General features: G+C 44.9%; 1 protein-coding gene across 1 annotated transcript in view; it reads left to right on the top strand.

Moving 5' to 3' along the window:
• HOOK1 (hook microtubule tethering protein 1) overlaps window positions 1-17,575 on the top strand; it is an 859,473-nt gene that overhangs the window by 339,529 nt on the left and 502,369 nt on the right. Inside the window, exon 6 of the mRNA XM_085602484.1 lies at window positions 15,176-15,243. Coding sequence (XP_085458610.1) covers window positions 15,176-15,243 — 68 coding nt within the window. The remainder of the gene's footprint in view (window positions 1-15,175; window positions 15,244-17,575) is intronic.

The raw sequence follows: 17,575 nt of genomic DNA, 5'->3' as shown, positions 1-17,575 counted from the left end.
AAGAGAAACCAGAGTGGGATCATAGTACATACAGCCTCACAGCTGTAACCGCAGAGAATGACGAGCACCAACCCACATAGGGGGCATGGTGCCTTTAGTGGCAGCAAGGGGCGGAACCAGGTTAGAAACTCTTCCGGGTTAAGTTACCCGGAAGAGTTTGATCGTCGTGGACCCAGGAAGTGCATCACGGGCAGGAAACTGGTGGGGGGTTTAAGAGCCCAGGAGCAAGGTTGAACCCACTCTTTGTCCTCTCTCCTCGTGGTCGGCGACATCGGGGCGTCGCGAAGTTACCCGGGAAGCGGTCGTGTAAGCGGTGCTTGAGCTGCCCACAAGGTGAGAGGGCCTCATTAGCGTAGTTGTATTCAAGTTAAACAGGTTTGTAGAGTATTTTTATTGAATTTTAAGCGTTAGTGGGGATTTTCGCGATTGGGGGTGGCAGCGATAGCACGCGTAAAAGAGTCATGCTGCGCTGCTGCCTCGGGTGCAGGAAGTCAGGGTGCGAGCTTCCAGGTCGCGTCCACATCCCGTGATGCCGGGCAAATCACTTTGTCCCCGCGTGCCCGAATGGTGTAATGTAATACTAGCTATGTAAAGCGCTCCAATACCTTCGGGTCGAGTTCGCGCTATATAAAAATGCAAAGCATGCTAATGTGGCATCGGCACTGCCCGCCGCAGCGATCTATTATTTCGTGTAAATACGGGCTATGTAAAGCGCTCCAACACTTTCGGGTCGAGTGCGCGCTATTTAAATAGGCAACGACTTCGGCAGCAAAGCACGCTAGTGTTGCATCAGCAGTTCCCGCCGCGGCGATTGATTAATTCGTGTACAAGGCCAACAGAACTCAGAAGGCAGCACCGAGCAAGGGTGGTAAATAATACCTGCCAGCGCGCACACATGTTTAGGGGGAATGGCAGCCCCCGGGAACCGAGGGACGCGCTGCGGATGGGTGCACACGCACCGCATCTGCACAAGGGGCCATGTTCTGCAGGTAGGGGTGCAGGCAAGGGAGAGCACGTCACGCAGCAATTAAAGTATGGCGCAAAATTCCAGGTTACAAGCTAGCTCATAGATAACGAGCTTTTCAGAGTGCTTATGTATGACATTGTCACAATTATCCATAGTATTATCTTCATATCCTCCATCAATTAAGTCTTGACAGTGCATAGTTCCCATGGAGGCTGTTCAGTTCGTTTTCGGAAGAACGGTTACATCAGGAGTGTACAGGGGAAGTATCGCAGCGCTGATTGTTGGGATAATGTAGGGCGCGTCAGGCCAACAAAAGATTTTGAGGCGTTGCGCAGCACCATAATAAACACGCACGTAAGCTGTGGGGCGCGGGCGTAAAAATAGGATAAAGCATGCGCAGAGGTGAGAACGGGTTGATTGGAATGCGGATTAACGGGGGACACCGTGGCAGAGAATATCCCAGTGGTCTTTGGGTCAAAGGAGGTGGGGGTTAAAGGGGCAACGAATAACTGCGATTTGTTTCTTTAAGTACAGAATGCCTCCAAAACGGGCCCAGAAGGGCAAAGGCGCCCCCGCCACCAAGGATGATTTCCGCTCTCTGGCAGAGCTCTGGGATGTCGCAAAGAAAGGGGGCATAGACTGGTCGCTACGCACGTTGTCCGAGAAAGGAGAGGCGAGCGGGCAACAGGACGTCACACGGGCCAAACGGGCAAGGCGGACACCGGAGCGCTTCAAGGATGCACAGCAAGACAAACGCTCTAAAGTCACGGACTCTCAGACTGGTACCCCAGGTGAGGCAGGGTTGAGAGGGCAATCGGCCTTGGCCACGGACAGGACACAGCCCACATGCTCAGCTCCCTCAGCGCAACTGAACGAGGCAACCACACAGGCGTCAGGAAACGCAACGTCCTCCAATTTAGCGCAGGCAGCGGGCCCCCCAGTGGTGGTGGGGCAAGGTGGGGCGGCAGGGTCAGCAACACCAGGTGCAACGACGCAACTGGGGGCGGTAGGGCCCCAACACCTCAGTCTGCTCCTCCGGTGGTAGCGCATCAGGGCAGCGGGATAGCCCAAGTGTGGGTCCAATCAGGAGGGGTGGCACAATCCCCTGTGGTAGTGGCGGCAGCGACCCAGGGACCAACCATTAATAGCGGGATATCAGGGCCAGCGGCCCCCATAACAGCATCCCCCCTTGCCGCGGGGACAACATTAGCGGGGCAGCCCCTTCTCGCACACAGTCCACCGATTTATGGTTCGGCATCTCTAGCGGTGGCCCCATCAGCGGGGATCACTTGGCATGTACCAGCAGAGACCAGAGAAAAAATATTCAGAAGGGAGTTCGTAGATGTCTTTGACCTAATCAATGCGGGGGTAATCCCGGGCAAAAGCAGGACAGGGAAGGAAGGGGAGCTGAAACAGAAGAGAGTGTGGGTGGACTGGACTATTAAGAATTGGGTCACGGGGTTCGCTATTTATGCGGCTATCATGGTCGAAAGGTATCCCCAAATGGCAGCTCAATTGATCAGTTACATTTCCATGATTCATGGGGCTGCTTCGGAATTCCCGGGAACGGGTTGGCTGCAGTATGACAACAAATTTAGGCAAATGAAAGCAGTCCACCCGGCAGTAGCTTGGGACCAGCGGGAGATAAACATTTGGCATGGGGTTTTCTATTCAACGGGGCCAGTTAACAAGACGATGCAGCCCTTTCGGGGTGACAGAGGGACGGGTGATAAAAAACAGGCCTGTTGGCAGTTCAATAAGAATGAGTGCAACAGGGGCACAGTATGCAAGTTCAAACATTTGTGCTCCTTCTGCGGGAAGCTGGGACACCCAGAGAGTAAGTGTTACTAAAAAGGGGGAAGGCCACAAGAGCAGCCCACACAGAACCAACCCCAGACCAGGGGACGAGGTGCACAAGCACCCTAAGCCATTGCCAACGCCCATACAGCACCATGTATTGACGCACCTTCTCAGTAAATACCACAGGATAGAAGAGGCTCAGTTCTTACATCAAGGTTTTAAATTTGGCTTTCGCATCCCATCCGATGCTACCCCAGCAGCCACCCCACCGCGCAATCAATGTTCAGTCCTACGAAACCTGGAGGTGGCTAGAAAAAAGATTAGGAAAGAGGTGTCCTTAGGGAGGGTGGCAGGCCCCTTCCAGCAGCTGCCTAGGCATGACTTAGTATGCTCACCCCTGGGTTTAGTACCTAAGAAAGAGGAAGGAAAATTTTGGTTGATCCACAACTTGTCAAGTCCCCCAGGGCTGTCAGAGAATGATAAACTTGATCCAGACCTATGCACGGTTCGTTACACTACCTTTGATGCGGCAATACAGAAGTTGCAGGGGCTGGGTGAGGGAGCGCTAATGGCGAAATCTGACATTGAGGCAGCCTTTCGCCTCTTGCCAGTTCACCCTGAGGACACCAGGCTTCTTGGTTTCACCTTTCAAGGAGAGTTCTACATGGACTTGTGCATGCCAATGGGTTGCTCTATCGCCTGCGCAGTGTTCGAAACGTTCAGCAGGTTTCTGGAATGGGCAGTGTAGGAGATAGTACCGTCAGCTGAGTTGGTGCATTATTTGGATGATTTCCTATTTCTTGGGGCGCCGGGCTCGTCGGCGTGCAGGAAGGCCCTGCTGGGCTTCCAGCACCTGGCAGAAGCACTGGGGGTCCCCTTGGCTGCAGAAAAAAACTGAGGGGCCGGTGACACGTTTAACTTTTCTTGGGATAGAAAGTGACACAGAGGAGGGAGTGTGCAGACTCCCCCAGGAGAAAGTAGCTTCTTTTGGGGCTGCTGTGGAGTCTTTTTTGACGGCGCGCAAAATGACACTTCACCAATTGCAAATCCTGGTGGGGCAGCTTAATTTTGCACTCAGGGTGATACCTATGGGCCGGGTGTTTTCTAGAAGCATAGCAAGGGCAATGCCGGGTCTGAGGGCCAAACACCACCACACCAGGCTTTCTGCCGAAGTCAAAACCGATTTGGGGATATGGAAGGATTTTCTGGTAGACTTCAATGGAACGGTCATTTGGCAACAACCCGGTCAGGCAAATTTGGAGTTAGAATTATTCACGGATGCGGCAGGCAGTGTAGGATTTGGAGCGGTTTTAGGTACCAGGTGGTGCATGCAGCATTGGCCGATTGAGTAGGCGGTTTCAGGGCTCACCCGCAACATCACCTTTCTTGAGCTATTCCCAATCATTGTGGCAGTACATTTGTGGGGTGAAATGCTGGAAAACAAGCATATTATATTTTGATCTGATAGCATATCAGCAGTAATGGCCATCAATAATCAGAGAGCTACTTGCCCCTGGGTCCTGCGCCTGCTGAAAGAATTAGTGCTAGGATGTTTGCAGCGCAATGTATACTTTACAGCAAAACACGTGCCGGGGGTGGATAACTCAGTTGCTGACGCCCTGTCTCGTTTCAAGTTGACAGAGTTCCGCGCCAGATAGCCACAGGCAGACAAACAGATGACGAACTTCCCGGCGGGGTTATGGAAGCTTGGTGCCCCACAGCTCCCGAGTTGATAACTGCGTCATTGGCCCCCTAGACTAAGAGTATGTATGAGAAGTCGTGGCAGGCATACCTGTCTACCATTGGGGGGTCGGACGCGGTAGAGAGATTGTCAACACAAAGTGTTCTGGTATTCATAGTAAGACAAAAAGAGGACGGCAAATCGTTGTCCATGGTGAGGAGACAGTTATCAGCAATAGCCTTTTATGCAGGTCTGGGGGGGGTGGCAGACCCTACAAAGGACTCAAGAGTAAAAAGGGCAATGAGGGGGTGGGAACGTCTGGTGCCAGGGACAAAAGACAATAGGAGACCGATTGATGCAGGCAGATTGTCAAACATCTTAGAAGCATTACCGCAGATCTGCTTCTCTCCTTATGAAACACTTTTGCTGAGACTAGCGTACTCATTAGCTTTCTTTGGGGCCTTCAGGGTGTCAGAATTTCTCCCCGGGTCAAAGGCAGACAATGAGGGAGGCTTACGCCTGGAGAATGTGATCTTAACCGGGGAAGCTATGAAGCTCAGAGTTCGGAGGTCCAAGACAGACCCGTTGGGCAAGGGGATGTGGGTCCAACTGGGGGCAGTGGCGGGGGCTACTTTTTGTCCGGTAACCTTGGCTCATGGGTTTTTCCAGATTAGACCGAGGGGGGTGGGTCAGAGGGCGCTGGGGCATGCGGATGGTACCCCCCTTACTAGATTTCAATTCACCAGGATATGCAAGAGAGCATTGGAAAATTTGGGGTTGGAAACAACGCACTTCACGTCTCATTCATTCCGCATTGGGGCAGCCACAACGGCGGCAGCTTTGGGCCTTCCGGGCGACACGATTAAGAGGGTGGGACGATGGAAGTCCTCATGTTTTGAACGTTACGTACGCCCTCACCTCGCATGAAGCCTGACTCTCCCCCTTTTGCACCCCCCCCCTATTCCCCCCAGTGGCTGATTCTGTCTCCTTTGCAATTTTGGTCCAGGTATCCCGGATCAGAGAACAAGGGTTTGTTGGTGCGGCCACTCCTTTATACACAGAGCAAGGCTCCTCTTCAGCAGAGCACACGAAGGCAGATGGCTGGAGGGGGTCGACCACCACTGGGTAGGGGTCGGTGGACAGCGTCTAGCAGACGTGCCAAAGAACTTGCGGGATGCCATGGCCAGGGGCATGCCGGTCCCAGCATGTGCTGGTGATTCATTCAGGTGGCAATGATATGATCCCAGCGGGAAGGAGGGGTGTTAAGGAAGCACTGTTCTCTACCCTGTCTGTGGTGAGGAACATGTTTCCGGACGCAAAAATATTTTGGTCGGAGGTGATCCCTCGCTAAGTATGGGCCAATGGGGCGCCGGCTAGGGCTATCAATAAATCAGTGAAGAGGTTGAATCAGTCGGTGGCCGAAATCCTGAAGAAATCTCGCATCAGTACCATTAGGCACAAACTAATACAAGTGACAAGTCTTGGGCTGTACGCACCCGATGGAGTGCACCTGTCACAGGCAGGGATGGAGTTGTTTGTACACACCATCTTGGGGGCTCTGGCGGTGGAAGTAGAAGGATCGAGGGGGGGAGGGCGAGTCCGCCAGGGAGCGCCTGGCCCTGTGGCGGGGTCCTGGACAAGAGACATGTCAGGGACTCCGGTTGGCGGCGGCTGCTTGGCCCCAGAACAGGGCGCGCAGCCTATTGTGGGCTCTGGGCTGGCGGGAGAGGGGGCTGACCTGCTGGTGGCCCTGGACTCTCTGGCCCTACCCAGGAAGCCGGTGCTAGTTATCAGCAGTGATGAAACTACCTGCGGCTCTGTTGGCCGGTGGGCGGTCAGCACTAAAGAGAGCAGGGTATCTTGGTTGGGGCCTGCTGGCACAACCCGCGGCAAACGCCCTGTGGAGAGTCAAATGTAAATATAAATGTAGAGACGAAAATATATAACCTGATATCTTATTGGCGTGCTGTGGTGTATTGAATAAAGCTATAATAAAGTTGTTGAAGAGATTGACATCGAGTGAAAAAGTTAAACTGGTGGTAGCATTTTAAAAATTAATAAAAACTACGCTGAGAAGACCAAATACAGTCTGACGTGTCTTAAATGGGGATATTCCACACGACAGGGGTGGGGGAAGGATGAAGGTGAGGTGAATTGCACATTGTCTGCCAACTAATGAAACCAGCCAATTTCACCTAATGCACCTTAGTTCATACTTCTGTTACCAGCAGCCAGGCATCATGCAACAATCAGAAAAACGATTCCAAATGTGTATTGCACATCTTAAATAAATGACGTAGTGTACTCAAGATTGACTGCAACAGTTACCAAAAAGCCTGTAACTTTCAACAGTACTGAACACCTGTTTACTATTACAGGAGAGAGGTCAACTGGCTTAAGCATCAGCAGTGCGATCTCAGAAATTTTATGAAAATCCTATTTTCAGACCACACCTTCACCCCCACCCATCCTTGGAAAGCATTCTGAAGTGACCCCGTTGTGTGAACGAGCACAATATAAAAGAAAAATAAATAAGTCACCCTATTAAAAGAGGGTGAAATCCTGTCAGAGCCATTTTTTACTTCTACAGATTACAAAAAGAACACCATAAAAATTAACGTTATCGTGATTAAAAAAAAAAAATTCCCACAAACTAGGGGGTAGTATTTCTTTCACTTTTGGATAACGCTATGACACAATCCAGTAGTGCCAGCGTTGTGTATATTTTAATATGGAAAACTAGAGTATGACATGTGGCCGTGTGGACACTGCCATCTGGCCTTCATCTTACTCGCGGGAATACACTCGCCGTTAGTTCAAACTAAAAACTGGGCTGAACAGCAAATGTCACACCCATCTCATCTCCAAGACTCGCACAAGTACCACTGACTTAATCCCACACACCTACAGACCATTCCAGTCCCTTTGTCTCAAGAGGCTCGCGTTTCATCATACATACTAGAGGAGTGCAGCCAGAGCTACAAAAAAAGTTGAACAGGGAGAAAAAACGTTGGCAACTCATAGCACATGAAGTTTACGAGACGTGGGCACCTGCCAGCATGACCCACCTGGCTCATATGTCCCATGTGTTTGATGTTAGCTTAAGACTGTAAGACCATGGACTGGAAACTAACAGCCTACCACCTGCTCTTGTTTCCTGCATGTTAATTAAACTAGCACACATACCTCACGGCTTGGCATGTGAGGCGCTGCTCCGCGCCCAAAATATCGGGCCCACCTTAGAAGCAGCTGTGAGGAGAAGGCCATAGGGAACCTTCATTACAGGTGTCCATCGCGAGCATTGTATGAGAGGGAGGCCTCAAGAAAGAGGTCTGGTTATAATCTCTTTGTATTAATGTAAAAGTGCCCATGTGGTGAGGGGCATCCACCCAAGGGAGATCTCACACTAAGCCAGTGCGCAAGCGCCACACATCAGACCTTTCAGTTTGCGTCATCCACAAGCTGTACCAAGATATTCGTCTGTACTGGAACTTACAAGATGCACTTCAAGATGTTTTAGGATCAGAATTCCACTATAAATATTCATTCTAATCATCAAGAGACTGTTCGCAGGCAGCTGTCTGGAAGATGGGTGTGCACTAAAAATAAGTTACACAAAACACCGACACATATTTTCTTCAAAACAAAATAGTGTTTTAAACAAGCAGAATGCGCTGCCCACCCCTCGCGCACTCCGGCTCCTTGCGCATGTGCCGCTGCCATGTTTAGGTCAGGCAGAGATGCGCAAGACAAACAAAAAGTCCGAACAGTGTGGACAGAAACTTAGTAGTTGGTGGCAGCTGCTTCCGGACTACACGGAAGTCAGTTGGACATCAACAGCCACTGAAAACAAAGGAAACAAAAGCGATAACAACATTTAGCGAATGGCAAGTGGCAGGAGAAACTACAGGCTGCTTGCCAACATATAGAGATTACTTTAGGTCTCACATGCGCTGCCAAGGCGAGACCTAAAAAGGAAGGGTGTTAGTATACAACCCTAGTCTCACCCCGCTGAAGTACTTGAAAGGATCCGTTACCTTCCCCTCCTGAGTGTACCTAACCACCGCCGAGGTATTCAAGTGTGATAAATAGCACCTGCTACGACTTATTGAGGTAGAACATGCAGATCTTAGTGTTTAACCCCTTGTGTGCCCCGCCCTTTCCCCGCCCTGTGCCGGGCGTTGAATTAGCGGGCGGGGTTCATGACGAGATAGTCTCGTCATGGGCACAGCGCAACCGCGGCCCATGACGAGACCATCTCGTCATGGGCACTCAAGGCGTTAAAACATCAAAATCCGCATGTTACGGAAAATGCCGTACACATTTTTTCTGTTAAATTTCGGCAGGCTTGACCTGCCTATATTTAACGAATGGTGGGTTATTTAACGCCACTGAAAATTATCGGATGAGTTTTAATAAAACTAAACTCGTAATTCTGTCCTGTGTTTAAATAGGAGTTCACGCATGGGACGGAATTAACTGGCCAACTTATAATCAGGGCCATAGTGTTCTCATTGTGCAGAAAGTTGATTGCGACAGCTGGTACACTTTGCCAACGGCTGATACAATCTGCATGGATGTACACTCTGGCAAAGCTGAGATGGCTTTGGTGGATTCTACTAGCAAGAGAGTGTCAGAGACATTTTTTGTGCAGCTCAGAGGCTAACCTACTTGTATTTGCTTACATTGTGCTCTGTCTTTCTCCTGCATGGATGCTAGATTTGGACAGTAAATTCTGCCTAACCTGCTTGTGTTTGCCTAAAATGCTTAAAAATGCTGAATCCTCCTTTTCTCATTCCCAAGTGTTGTGAAATTTATACACACACGAAATAGTTAAATATCACCATAAAGTTGGTAACTCCTTCTTTCCAGGCGGAAACTTAGGTGGGTGATCATATTTCTGGGGAAGGGGAGCATAACTACGTGCGATGCATGCGTAATGGTATCAACACACAGACCGCTGTTTTAACAGGTTTTCAAGCAGTTTCTAGTTCCTTTACTGGTGTTATGTAGTTCATAAAGCAATAGTTATGGACTAATAGTAACAGAGTCATCAAAAAAAGTGCTTCTGCTTGCAATCGAACTAAACCAAAGAACTATTTTTTGCCCATACAAAGCACAATTTTCCTTGAACTTTCCAAATAATTGACAAGTTTTGCTCCTGCTTCTGATCGAACGTTCCTCTATTTTACGGACTCGCGTGCGCCCGTAGTTTCATTCAGTAGAGAAATGTGTTAACCTATTTCGGTAATTTAACTCACCTATGCCTTTGTGTCAATTGTCATGAAGTAGCCTGTTCCACTTTTCGCTTCTTCAATTTCTGTTTTGAAAGTTTGCTTCAGTTCATGTTTAGCCTACCCAATCCAGGATTTCCACTGTCCTCGGATTTCCCCTGGTCTATTGTGTGGTCCTTTTGTTTTTCCAACAGTGACACAGGTAAGTATAACCCTTCCTCACTTGTGTTGGGTTTAAAGCCTTACTTCAGTTTTTGGCAGCTCCTCGTCCCTCTTCTCTGTTTGATTCAGAGAGTTTTCTAGGTAAATATTGTGCTGGCGCTTCAAATGTTTCCTTTGCTTTGTTCAGCGCTTTAGCAACTGCCAGAGTACGAAATGTATAAATGTTCACTCTTCTCAGGTGATTTTCCTGGGCGTGGTGTTTATTTCTTGTGTGGAGTGAGCCCACATCAAGCAGGTGTTTAGTTTGAAAGGAGGTTGTGAAAGCCTATGTATAACACTTTGTGTTAGCTTGGGCAGAGGTCCCAATTACTCATAGGAATACACTCCAAAGCGTTTGCTTTGGAAGCCTCTTCCTTCTGTGCTCTCACTTTGCGGTATGGAAGGTAGCCATGCTTTCCTTTCTCAAGGCTTTGCAAAGTCGGAGATGTCAATTTCCAAAGTGATGGTCACCTTCTGCATCAATTTACGAAATACCACATGTTGCCACAATCGTGTATCCCCAGAAGCTATGATTTTAGTGAATTGAATTTCAGCGCCCAAATATCGATTATTTCCCTTACTTCTTGGAGTTAAGATGCAATTAGCTTGTTGGATTTAACGCTGGTAATTGGGTAGAGAGATCCAGTGTTATTTCAAAGTACCAATAAATGTAGTTGATGTGAAACAGGTGCAGAATATTGCTAAACACGAATATCAGTGCCTGATATATCTATGTCAAAGCAATTATTCAAAAACTGGAGAGGGAATATTCATGGTCAACAAATCGCTGGCAGATTAAAAGACGTTGGGCATATTTTGGAGTGACCCTTAACTTAAGTATACAACAAGATTAATACACCTGCAAAAATAATAATAATCATTATGCAGTCCCGTTTCTCAATCCAGGATAGACGTTATGCTATTATTGCCTTATTGAAATATGTAATTATCAGCTGCAGTCATTTAAATGTATGCCACATTTGAACAGTACTTGTTTTTGCAAACGTTTAAGATTATATGTCTAAGTGCCCTGCACTAAAAATATTTCTTTATTTAGGGCATCCACAGATGCTTTGAGAAACAGGGTCTCCTTAGGACTAGAATAGCGTTTTTATTTTGATCAGATATACATTTCACGTCTCAAGGGAGTGTTTTCCTGCAGCAAGTGGAAGGGTAAAAAACGTAGCTGGAAACGTGTGCCGAGTGATCGCTTAATCAAAGAAGTGAAAATAAACGGAGCTGACACACAGCACCCCTTTTTCAGTTCAGAAACCTTTTAAAAAATAAAGCTGATTATGAAATAGGATATGAATTTTTAGAGTAGCCATCCTACCGCGAACATGACTGGGGTTAGTACCAGAACCAGTGTTTTTTTTTTGTTTTTAAAAGAGATTAACTGTGTTACGCAGTCATGTTTCCACGAAGGTATCGACTCGAGAAGAATACAGAACAAGATCTGGGTTTGAAGCACTCAGGCCATACCCTTCCTACTGAAACGTACTCGAATAACACACGTGCAGATACTCAGAGCCTCCCCGTTTAAAGCACTCCTCCACCTCCAATCCTGTGTTCCTGTGAGTAAGTTACCATTGCCAGGGGGACCTCGCCCTGGATTGGGGACCAATTCATTCTACCCAGAGTTTTGCAGGGTGCCTCTGAATCCATGGTGGGGCAGGCGAGTGCTGTTCATTGTCATGTCTTAAGATTTAATGTTTGAGGTTTTGATAGAAAGAATTTTCAATAAAACTCAATTGTATGTTTTGTTTGAGATGGGGCAGAGATAGTGCCTCATTTCTGATTGCGTGGTGGCCTTGGAGAATGCATCTTGTGTCACAAGAATGTAATGAGAAACCGTGTATTCTCGTAACCTCTATTACCCTCTTACATTTGAACTGTTCTTGGAGTAATAATATCAACTAACAGGGCGGGAATCGCAGAAGTTTTCCCTGACACTAATGCCATCTCCCGTTTTCATCTTTTGGCTGTTCACAAAGCTGAAATAGAGGCATACATGTACCTTTCGTGTGCCCTGTATAGCATATTGAAGTCATTGGTTTGGGTCAAACACACAACCCAATACGGAAACCAGTTCTGCAATGGGATTGGGCTGCTGAACGTGGGAGAAAAACCTCGTACTTGTATCAAGGACTTGAAAGCACCCCATGTCCTTGAAATCATCACTGAAACCATAGTCCCAGTTAACCACGTTAGTGGTTAATTGTATTCATGTACTGCCTTTGTTCTAAAAAGAGCTTTTAGTTTCCAAATATATTTCAGCTTCAACCCTCATTTTTTCAACTCTGCGTTTACTTGTATTCCCTCCTCCTGCTTCCCGTTCTTCTTGCTTTTAGTTCTTTTCACCCTCCAGCTATCTTCACATTTGTTCTTCGCCAGGCATATACCTTTGTCTCCCTACTGAATCTTTTTTTTTTCTTTTTATTGAGCAGAGTTTAGGATACATAGATTCATAATTACATAAAAATGAGAAAGTAGAGAATCCAGTAATACAAAATCAATTTGATAGCTTAGATTTTCAGAATAAAACTTCAAGTATAAGAAAGATTAGTATTCAAAGACAACAACCAATATCATCATCATCCAGTATTGATCTGATACGAATCATTTAGAATAAAATACAATAATCAATATGGTTACATGTGTAAATAAAAAGCAACAATATAAAGTGCAAAATACTTCAAAGATACAATACGAATCATCTAGAATATCAGTAGAAAAAGTAAGAACTATAATTTCTCTCTATAGATTTTTCTAAAGTAAAATATGCAATAAACTTACCGAAATTCCTAAAATACGAAAAAAAGTGCAACTGTATAAAGTGCAAGTGTAGCTGAAGGACCATTAATATACAAAGTAAGTACTACAGTCCCTCTACAACTTTTTCTAAAGTGCAATAACCAGTAAACTTACAAAAGTGCCTGAAAAATATTCATAAAGTGCAACAGTATAAAGTGCAAGTGCTCCTACAATACAATATAATATCACTACAGCATCAATATAAAAAATGAATTCTAAATTCCAGCCTTCAATTTTTCTAGCTCAATAAAAAACTTCCAATTCTTTTCAAACTTCCTGGATGCCCCAACCCGTCTGGCGTAAGCTTTTTCAAATTCCCGGGTCCTTTTCATTTTATTAAACCATTTCAAATGCGAAGGGACTTCACTAGATTTCCAATTCTGGAGAATTAATGAGCGAGCTATAGTACAAGAGATAAATAGAAAAGTTTTCTCTGCCTCCGATAAAATTGATCCATCTTGACAGATTCCGAATAACGCGGCTTCTGCGTCGAATAGAGCATGCTTACCGATTGATAATTCAATATCAGCAAAAATGTAGTCCAAAAAAGGGTCTCAACCGGGTACACCCAAAAAAAATATGGTGCCACCCACCTTCCCCATCTGCCTGGCAACGAAAACACTTATTCTCAACTCCTGGAAATCTTTATTCCAAAGCGGCCGGAGTTAAGTAGGAGAGCCATCGCGAAAGGAAGTCCATCCTTTTGAAATTCACCGCATGCAAAGATTTATTTCCTAGATGGCATATCGTCTCCCAATCCTTCGGGGAAAGGGTACACCCGGTCTCACGATCTATTTTAACTAAATGACTCGCCGACACAGACATTTGGCCCTGTTTGTTTATTAGCCAGTACCAATTCCCAACCCCGCTCACTCTTACCCCATATAAAGCTATCATCAATTGATCGGGGGTGTCCAAAACTCCATTCATTCTTTTAAAAAAGTGTACGATTTGTAGATATTCAAAAAAAAGGGGGTTTTTGATGACTTTCAGCCCGGGCCATTATCTCTTGCCAGGATATCACCCGGTTCTGGATTATAAAATGTCTTAACTCGAGTAATCCACAACTTTCCCAATTTCTGGTATAACAAGATCGAAGTTGGAGACAACAATTGGAAATTTCTCTCAAATTTATGTATTGGAAACCCGAGGAACCCGTTTTTTAAAAAAATGACAGGAGTCTATAAGCCACATCCTTCAGGGTCTTATACCTGTTTTTTTTAGGAAGCTTAGAAGTTTTTAAAAATACTGGAATTTGCGAATCACTTTTTTGAATCATTTTATCTAAAATAAAGCTATCTTTAATACGTTTAGATCCCATAAGTCCCGAAATTAGATCTATAAAAGCTGCCTCATAGTACATTCTTAAATGAGGCAAAGCTAAGCCCCCTTGTGCAGTAGATAGTTGAACCGCTGTCATTTTAACCCTTGGTATTTTCTTTCCCCAAATAAATTCTGTAAATAAACTTTCTAATTCTTTAAAAAAGGACATATTTACCCTAATTGGAACATTAGAAAAAAGAAATATAAGTAACGGGAGTATAGACATTTTGATTAGCGAAACTCTTCCTACTATCGATAAATAAAATAAATGCCATTGTTCCAAGAGTTTCTTAACTTTTTCCTTCATCCTTAAACAATTCAAACTAAATAACTGATCATATTGGCTAGAAACATATATCCCGAGATATCTAATTGGGTCCGATTTAATTGCTTGCCTCCTCAAGCAATATGGAAGAGAACTTAAGTCTACATTGAGGGCAAGAACTTCTGTTTTATTGGCATTTATTTTATAGCCACCGATAACCTCAAACCTTTTAAATTCCCTTAAAGCCAATTCAAGATTATCTTTATTTGGGGTCAAGTATAAAATGACATCGTCTGCGAAGAGTTTAATCTTAGCCATGCCCGAAATTGGCGGTTTAATCTCCATGTTATTACGTATTTTAATTGCAAGTGGCTCAATAAAAAAGGTAAAAAGCAAGGGTGAAATCGGGCAACCCTGTCTAGTCCCGCGATTTATATTAATGGTCCCGGCTTGTTTTAAATTAATAACTACCTGGGCCGTAGCTCCCTGGTATATATTACGAAGCATATTAACCACCTGGACCGGGACATCAAATCGCTCAAGAATAAAAAACAAGGTTCTCCAGTTCACGTGGTCAAATGCTTTCTCTGCATCGACCATAACGATGCAGGCCGGAGTTGAATTTGTATTAAAAAAGTCCAAAGTCTGTATTAGAAACTGGGTATTTGCCGTCATTAATCTACCCGCTATAAACCCAGACTGATCACTACCAATAGTCTCCTGAGCTACAGATAAAAAACTGCCTACTGAATCTTCATCAACCAAAAGGCTACCTTTAATAGAGTTCCCTTTTTTAATGCTTATTTATGCTATATGTTCTCTCTCTCTCTGATTGTTCCGTATTAAAATGTTATTGAATTATTTGTAACGTGTCTTTCCTTACATTTCAGAACACATTCAAGTTATAATGACCCTTGAAGAGTCTGTGCAACATGTTGTCATGACTGCTATTCAAGAGGTAGGTCCTAAAAGCTGAGGGGTTCCTGCCGGTCAAAAAAGTAATCCATAAACACGTTAGAAACTATTCCTTTGCTTGTATATCTTCACAGACAGTGTATTATGAGAAAGATGTGCATCAATATGTAAAATAAATATTTAACAATTGGTATTATATTGTAGAATTTGCATTTGTTGAACACTGGGTATGCGTACATGTTACGTACAGGTGATATTTGTATTCTAGGTGTTTTTATTGTAATTATGGTGTTTATCACCATCACATAATCAAACGCAAAATTCAAAGACTACAGATTGTGTTTTATAATTTGGCATTAGATTAGTGAGGAGTATGGTACCCTCTCTTCCCATTCATCGTCCCTTTTTTCTTAATCGATGAGTGCAATGTGTACTTCATTTTGACAGTACCTGACTCATCATGAGTCATTACCTAATTCAGATCATGAGTTATTTACCTAATCCAGCCATTGCTCCGGTCTTTAAAGCGGATATGATACTCATTGTTGGTTGCTTTATGACCATAACCGATATTCCCAAGTGTGGACATTTTAGAGGCTTTTTTAATACTATTGTTCAGTAGACGACATTGATACCGTGCTCATGAGATTTTCTATCCCGTGTGCTCTGCCATTTGTAGTACTTGGAGCCACAATTCGTTTTAAGTCTGGCGTAAGTCAAAACCCTTTAAGTTTATTAAAATTATTTGTATGATATATTTACTCAGAGGGACTTTTCAGCCAGCTAGCTCTCTTTATCCATTAGTCTGTTGTTATATCAGTCACATTTTGTTTTCGCCCCTTAACAACATACAGCATAGGACAATGGATCAGCCTAGATAAATGAATGGTTATTATCACTTTTAGTGACAACATTTTTCTCTTTCATAATGAGCACATCCACACACAAGATAGTTCCTTTCCCTGACAGTGTTTTTGTTTTTACTGTATAAATACTTTAATGTTGCCTCTGTGTTTAGAGCCTGATATTGGAGTAGGACACTTTTAATGTAATCAAGGTGCATTCCAGCCTTATCAGTTCCTGTTGCCTGACAATGTTGATGTAAATTGCTTTTGGAGTACCATTTGTTTATCTGACTATTACTATTACACAACATAACAGAAAGTGTCAATTTGAAACTTTCCTGTATTAAGTTATGCCTTCATTCTTTCCTTTTTCCTTCTTTCCTTACCAGTTTTTCTTTCTTTCTCTCTCTCTTTCTTTCTCTCTTCCTTCCATTCTTCCTTTCTTTCTTTCTTCCTTGTTCCCTACTTTTTTTTTTCCCGTCATTCTTTCTTGCTTGCTGCCTTCTTCTTCTTTCTTTTTTCCTTCTTTCTTCTCTTCATTCTTTGTGTTCTGTCCTTATTTTCTTTCCTTCTATCATGCCTTCTTACTTTCTTTCATTTTTCCTTTTTCCAGAGGTTCGTCTTGTTGTTCCAGAAGTGATCTAAAATCTTGGAGTCTGGGTCCCCATATTTATACTACTAAATCCTTTGTCCTCTGAAGGCAGAGGGGCCTGTACCTAGTCCAAACCAGTTCTGTGCAGTCCTGGAGCACTTTGTTTTCAGGACTCCTTTCCTTTGACAGTGTGGGCCAGGGACATCAGACGTACCACAGAAGGTGGAGCCAGCATTGTGGAAGGCAGGCACAGCCCTATTCAGACCCAGGTGCTACTCATCCAACTACTCTACATGCAGATAGGTCTATTCAGCCCTGTGCTGACTCCCCCTGTCTCCTGGAATCCCCCAGCCCCTGTCACTCACAAAACCAGACACACAATAAACAAGCTAGCAGAGGCAGGCTGGATGGTTAGGTAAGAAAATACCTACTTTCTAAAAGTGGTATTTTCAAACACAGAAGGTTAACACCAACTTTACTAATAGATGTCTTTTTTCATTCTGAGTTCAGGCATACTAAACTCGAATTTCCACCATGTTCCCTGGGTCAGTTAGGATTATGAGGTGTTATAATCAAACTGTCCATTCTGGCCTATTGGGTCTGGTAGCCTTGCAATAGTGAAAAATGAAAATTGCTGTAATTCACTATTAGGACATGCCACACACACCAGGGCATGTCCTACCTTATACTTACAATGCATTCTGCCCTTGGGCTTACCTGATATGAAGACAAGGGAAGGTTTTGGGACTGGCAAGTGGGTGCACTTACGCAGTCAGCATGGCAGTACCAGACTGCACACAGGCTCTGCAATGGCAGGCCTGAGACACACTTTACAGGCTGCTTCTGTGGGTGGCACAACCAGTGCTGCAAGCCCACCAGCGGCATTTGATTTACAGGCCCTGGGCACACATGGTGCACTATACTAAGGTCTGACAAGT

Source organism: Triturus cristatus, chromosome 4_2, assembly GCF_964204655.1.
Source record: "Triturus cristatus chromosome 4_2, aTriCri1.1, whole genome shotgun sequence".
Classification (NCBI taxonomy): Eukaryota; Metazoa; Chordata; class Amphibia; order Caudata; family Salamandridae; genus Triturus; species Triturus cristatus.
This window is presented reverse-complemented; position numbering and strand designations above follow the sequence as displayed.